The sequence below is a fragment of the Tupaia chinensis genome, unplaced genomic scaffold (genome assembly GCF_000334495.1).
Source record: "Tupaia chinensis unplaced genomic scaffold, TupChi_1.0 Scaffold000365_1, whole genome shotgun sequence".
NCBI lineage: Eukaryota > Metazoa > Chordata > Mammalia > Scandentia > Tupaiidae > Tupaia > Tupaia belangeri.
The window spans coordinates 2,031,094-2,037,305 of NW_006159862.1; the positions used below are offsets into that span (position 1 = coordinate 2,031,094).

At 54.6% G+C, this 6,212-nt stretch overlaps 1 protein-coding gene across 1 annotated transcript in view; it reads left to right on the forward strand.

The window, feature by feature from the left end:
* The window catches only part of SLC47A2 (solute carrier family 47 member 2), a 45,939-nt gene that overhangs the window by 14,350 nt on the left and 25,377 nt on the right, over positions 1-6,212 (forward strand). Inside the window, exons 13-15 of the mRNA XM_006153197.3 lie at positions 787-895; positions 1,563-1,638; positions 2,301-2,370. Coding sequence (XP_006153259.1) covers positions 787-895; positions 1,563-1,638; positions 2,301-2,370 — 255 coding nt within the window. The remainder of the gene's footprint in view (positions 1-786; positions 896-1,562; positions 1,639-2,300; positions 2,371-6,212) is intronic.

The window sequence follows — 6,212 nt, forward strand, 5'->3', positions numbered from 1 at the left end:
CACACCACAATTTTTTTTTTTTTTTGCATTGGGGTGCTTATGCTTGCCAAAGAGAGAGAGACAGAGATGGAGGAAAAGTAAAAAATCACCCCTCTGGGGGCTGGCCACACCACAATCCCTTCTCCTCCATTTTTCTCTTGGGATTTTGGGCATGTACACACGCACCCAGTGTGAGTTTCAAGCCGCCGGGTCCAAGACTCAAACCACAGTCGACCATGTGGGAGTCTAGTGCCTCAACCACTATGCCACCTGCTGGACCCATGATTCTGAACTTTCACTGACGTTTTTTTCTGAAAGTTTATATTTGCTGAGAAAGAGAGTCAATCAGCAGGCACCTCCAGCAGGGTCGCCGTGCCATAACCCAGCCTCGCCTCAGTCAGCCTGCGCACGGCTAAGTGCCAGCACCACCTGGCATGCGCAGTGCGGCCCTGGGACGCGAACCCAGGGCCTTCCCAGGTGGAGCCAGTTGCTGGGCCATCCTTTGACCCCTGAAATTGATTTTTCTTACTGAGAGCTCTTCTGATATACTAAGGCCACATTCTCCTTAATCTGCTTACTCGCTGGATCTCGACAACACGTGGCTTTTAGCTGCAAGGCCAGCCTGTCTGCTGGCCCTGGTGGACAGTGGTGTGGGACTGGACAGCTCAGTGGGTGGCTCCACCCCCCAGCCCCACTCTGCTGCCTCGTCATCACCACCCCCTCCCCGGGGTCCCTCCTATCTCCCTCTGTCCCTGCTCTTGGCCCAGGCGGAAGGGGAGCCCCACTGGCAGTGCCTTCTCATCCCAGATTCCCATGGGGCTCAGCGTGGCCGTCTGTGTCCGAGTGGGGACGGCTCTGGGAGCTGCGGACATAGCGCAAGCCAAGCGCTCAGCCATCTCGGGCGTGCTCTGCACAGGTGGGTGGGCGTCCTCTCCCGGGGGACCTGGGACTGTGGTTTGAGGGAGGTGGGGCCTGGGCCTGAGGAGGGCCGGCATGCTGGAGGCAGGACCTGCCTCCTGCTGACCTGCCAGCTGCCCTTGCTCAGCTGCAAGGACCTCTCCCTCCCACCGCTCCCCTTTCCCCACCCCCTCCTCCCCCTTGCTGGCCTGTGACTCTGGCGACAGCTGGGCGTTGAAGTGACTCTCTGGAGGCCATGCCTCCACGGCTGTCCCTCCAGCTACCCAGCTGCAAGCCTGTGCCTCTGGGCTTCCCTCTGGGTCAGGGTCACCCGTCCCGTCCCTCAAAACGAGCCACTCCGTGTCCTCTGACGCTATGGCTCTGCCGTCTGACTGTGGGCAGCAGCGGTTCCCAAGCTTCGGCTTGCTGGCAGGGCTGGCCACAGGCAGATGGCCGGGCCTCACCTCATAGGCCAGAGACAGGACTGAGAACCCCTGGAGTGAGACCATTTTATATGGGGTCCTTCCTGCGAGACACCAAAAGGCTGTCTAATTCAAATGGAGGCCTTCGGGCCCCACGCCACAGGCTCCTGGGTGTGGAGGGCTGGGGTGACCTGCACAGGTTGGGAGCGGCCCTTTCCCTGATCCGAGCTGGCGTCCTCAGCACTGTTCCTTTGTCTCTTCCAGTTGTCACGTCCCTGGTCGTGGGCACCCTGCTGGGCATCCTCAGAAACCACCTGGGGTATATTTTTACCAGCGATGAGTAGGTGGTCAGTCTTCACTGCCTTCTGGAGAGTGTCAGCGTGGTTTCCGGCTGGGCCCCAGAGACTTGCACATGCCTGACTTGGGGCCGAGTCCAAAGGCAGCGGGGACACCCAAACTTTGCCATCCCTGGGAGGAAGCCAGCTTTCGGGCTTGTCCCCCAGCATGGCCTTCACCGCTGTCTGTCCACACACGAGACCATGAAAGGGCAGCACTGAACGGTGGGACTCTTCTGGAGCTTGGGGTGAAGCCCGCGGGTCTGGCCCGTGGTGCAGGCCTAGCGAACCGAACCGCGGGTCTGCAGCCCACGTGGCTGGCTGAAGTCCGAGTCCCGGGGTTGACTTGAAAACATGGCGGGCTCGTGTGCGCATGCCCAAGATCCCGAGGAGCTGGAGGGCCAGGGAAAGGGGATCGGGATGCCACGAGGCCTTGCCAGAGGTGCTTTTCTCTCTCATGCATGTGCTATCGGGAATAAAATAAACGGTGAAAACGGAGCTAGCCCTGAGACACAGGGAAGGCAGGGCTAGGAGTGCCGGGCGCACTTACTTGGGGTAACTGCTGCAAGGACTTCGGTGGGGGCAGAATGGGGGGAGAGCAGTGGGTCTCGGACGCCGGAGTCCCGTCGCAGAGCGCCAGTGACTGTCCTTCCCACTTCCTCTGCAGGGACGTCATTGCCCTGGTGGACCGGGTCCTGCCGATTTACGCCGTCTTCCAGCTGTTCGAGGCCCTGTGTGTGAGTACCCCACGGGGAAGCCTGACTCCCGGGGGGTGACTCTAGGTCCTCTGCCCTCCTGGGGCCCCATAAGGGTGAGGCCGAGCTTGTAAGTGCAGTGGGGGGCTGACCCTATCCTAAGTGCCCAGAGACAGTGCTGGTACCTTGGCCCCCGGCTCTCCTGCATTTCCCACTAGCCAAAAAGTCAAAGCGGTTAAGCGAAAGCCGGAGTGTCTGCCCCTGTGGAAGCTTGCGTACCTTCTCCTTCCTGATGCCCCATGAGCTGGGGTCCTGAGCACTGACCCCTGCCCTAGCAGCCACACCCTGTCCCTAGAGCGGGGGACATTTCTTTTCTTTCTTTTTTTTTTTTTTTACTTTTTTTGGAGAGGTTTTTTCTTATTAGATGCGTGTGCTCGCCAGAAAGACAGAGAGAGACAGAGAGACAGAAAGTGAGAAATCACCCCCCAGGGAGGATGGCCACGCCGCAATCCCTTCTCCTCCATTCTCCTCTCGGGATCTTGGGCATGTACACACATGCGCCCGGCGTGAGTTTAAGCCACCAGGTTCAGGACTCAAACTGTGGTCGACTATATGGGAGTCCAGCGACATAGCCATTATGCTAACTGCTGGTCCCAAGCGGGGGACATTTCTGAGAAGGAGTCAGTCAACCCTAGACACAGAAGGATCTGAACTTTCTGCATCTTTGGTCACCGAGGGACAGGTCCCATGTAATGCAAACCGGAGCTGCGGGCATTTGAAAAAGTGTCGCTGACAACAGAAAAACTGAAGTCTCACTTTGTAGGTGGACCTTGAAGTCACGTGACTTGGACTTTGCCTCCTGAGTTCTGAGCTCTTCAGGAGCACAACCTTGCACAGTATGTGCAGCTCCGCGGAGGGGTGCGCCCTCTGCTGCTAGGGCGGCAGAGAACACCTGTATTCCAAGCCCTTCCTAGAAGAAGCAAGCTCATAAAAAGACTGCTGGGGACCAGCAGTTAGCGAAATGGCTATGTCGCTGGACTCCCACATAGTTGACCGCGGTTTGAGTCCCAGACCCAGTGGCTTAAAACTCAACGCTAGGCACGTGTGCATGTGTGCCCAAAATCCCGAGAGGAGAATGGAGGAGAAGGGATTGCGGTGTGGCCATCCCCCCTGGGGAGTGATTTCTCGCTTTCTGTCTCTCTGTCTCTGTCTGTCTGGCGAGCGCACGCGCCCTGTAGCAAAAACCTCTCGCCCCCGTTAGCAAAAACCTCTCCAAAAAAAAAAAAAAAAAACCGCTGAGGGGCCCAGAAGGTGGTGTGGTGGTAAAATTCAAAGCTCGCGAGGCTGAGGTTCTAGTCCTGTGCTCCCAAGTGCACAGGGCTGGCTGGGGCGCAGGGTGGGTCGCAGTGCAGAGACCTTTTTGGGAGTGCTGTTTCTCTGTTTTTCTGTCTCTCATGCTCATGGAAAAAATGAAAAAGAAACCACTGAGAGAGATAGTATTTTTTGAAAAGAATTATATAATTTTATTTATTATAATTTTTTAAAAAATTTGATGAGAGGGACCAGCAGTTAGCGTAATGGCTATGTTGCTGGACTCCCATGTAGTCGACTGCGGTTCGAGTCCTGGCCTCAGTGGCTTAAATTCACGCCGGGCGCGTGTGCGTGCGTGCCCAAGATCCCGAGAGGAGAATGGAGAAGGGATTGCGGCGGGGCCAGCCCCTCGGGGGGTGATTTCTCACTTTCTGTCTTTCTCTGTCTTTCTGGCGAGTGCACACGCTCTATAGAAAAAAAAACTCAAAAAAGGTGTTTTTTGTTTGTTTTTGTTTTTTGATGAGAGAGAGAGGGAGAGAGCAAGATGCCAGGTCTAGGACTTGAACCATGGTGAGCCACGTGAGAATCCAGAGCCTTAACCGCCATCCACCAGCTGGCCCCAGAGAGAAATAGTGTTTATAGAGGATTTTTCCCAAAGGATCTAAATATTCCGGATGCACTTCTGAATGGAGCTGGGCGTTCAGAAAGCCCCCGAGGTCAGATGGCCTTGGCCTCAGCGGAACTGTTCTCTGGGCTGTGTTCTGGCAGCAGCTTCGTGGCCTTTGTCAAGGAAGGCTAAAGAAGCTACTTTGTAGAAACCGAATTGCCTTTGTCACGGGCATCCATCGCTGAGGGCTCTACTGTGTTTCTTCTCTAGCGCCGGGGGGAGGGGGGGAGGTCACCCTGAGAAACGCCCGCCGGCGTCATCTGTAGAGGCCGGGAATCTCCTATTCCTCGGAAGGAGGCGGACTCCGCTCTAACGGGCAGTGCTGCTCTGCTCACTTTGGCCGCCAGGACTCTCAGGGGCAGATTTACGGAGAGCAGTTGTTTGGCCCGATAGTGTAACCCATGCACCTTTCCTCCTGGCTGTTCTTTTTTTTTTTTTTTTCAGTTTTTCTTTTAGTTTTTTGGCATAGGATGTGTGCACTCTTTGGAGAGAGACAGAGACAGGGAGGGAAAATGAGAAATCACCCCTGGGGGATGGTCATGGCATAATCCCTCTCCTCCATCCTCCTCTGAGGATTTGGGGCATGCATGCACACATTCCTCACGTGATTTTCAAGCCGCCAGTCTGGGACTCGAACTGTGTCTGGCTATGTGGGAGTTCAGAGCCTTAACCACCATGGCACCCATTGGCCCCTGGCTATTCTACTCCATTTTTAGTTTTGTCTATTTATGATACAGCATATGCAAGCACATGTGAGTGCAAAGGAGTGAGCGTGTGTGTGAGAGACAGAGACGAACACCTTCTACAGGGTCTGGGCAAGTCGCGATCCAGTCCTCCCACCCCGAGCCAATCAGGTCTCGGCGCTCGTGCGCATGCGCAGGCAGTGCAGTTCAGGCAGACTGGGTGGGGGGGGGTTCAACTGCAGCCCCATGTGGAATCCCACCATGGAGGCGGCCTTCCGTGATGTTATATCCTAAATTTATATTTTCCATGGACCTGGCCTTTGTTTTACATTTTTTTACCCCTTAACTAAGTCATAAATGGCATACCATAAAATCGGGGAAATGGCCACGCTGCAATCCTTTCTCCTCCTCCTTTCATCCTCCTCCTGGGATTTGGATTTGGGGCATGCATGTACGGGCGCCTGGTGTGATTTTCAAGCCAGTGGGCCTGGGACTCGAATCACAGTCATCTGTCCAGTGCTTCAACTGCCACATCACCTGCTGGCCCCAAAACTCAAAATATTTTAAGTGCACGATTTGATAATTTTTAAAAAGGGAGTTATTTATTTAATTTTATTTATTCATTCATTTTTAAATTCATCTAGAGAGAGACAGAGAGAGAGGGAAAGCGAGAAAACATGTCACCAAGCCCAGGACTTAAACCAAGGTCGGCCATATGGGAGTATCCAGCGCCTAAACCACCACGCCACCTGCTGGCCCCAATAATATTTTTAAGTAATTATTTTATTTAACTTATTTACTTATTTTAATTTTGACCAGAGAAGGACAGAGCAAGAACAAGAGTGAGAGAGGGAAAGTGAGAAAGCAAGTCACTACGTCCGGGACTCAAGCCATGGTCGGCCATGTGGGAGTCCAGTGCCCTTAACCATCACACCACCTGCCAGTTGCACAATTCGATAATGAGTTGTGCAACCATAACCACAATCCAGTTTTAGAATACGTCCACTGCCTCCCAGACCCTGCAGGCCGGTTTTGTAGTCGGCCCCTGTCCTGTCTCCTGCTCCAGGCAGGGCAGGCTGTGTGTGTGAACTCGGCCCTTTCTGAGCATTTCATAGAAATGGAATCGGAATATGCAGTCTTTGATGCCTGGCTTCGTTCCGCACAGCATTACTGCCGGCGGTGGCCTGAGTGGCTAATCCTCGCCTCCTTGGGGGGGCGACCAC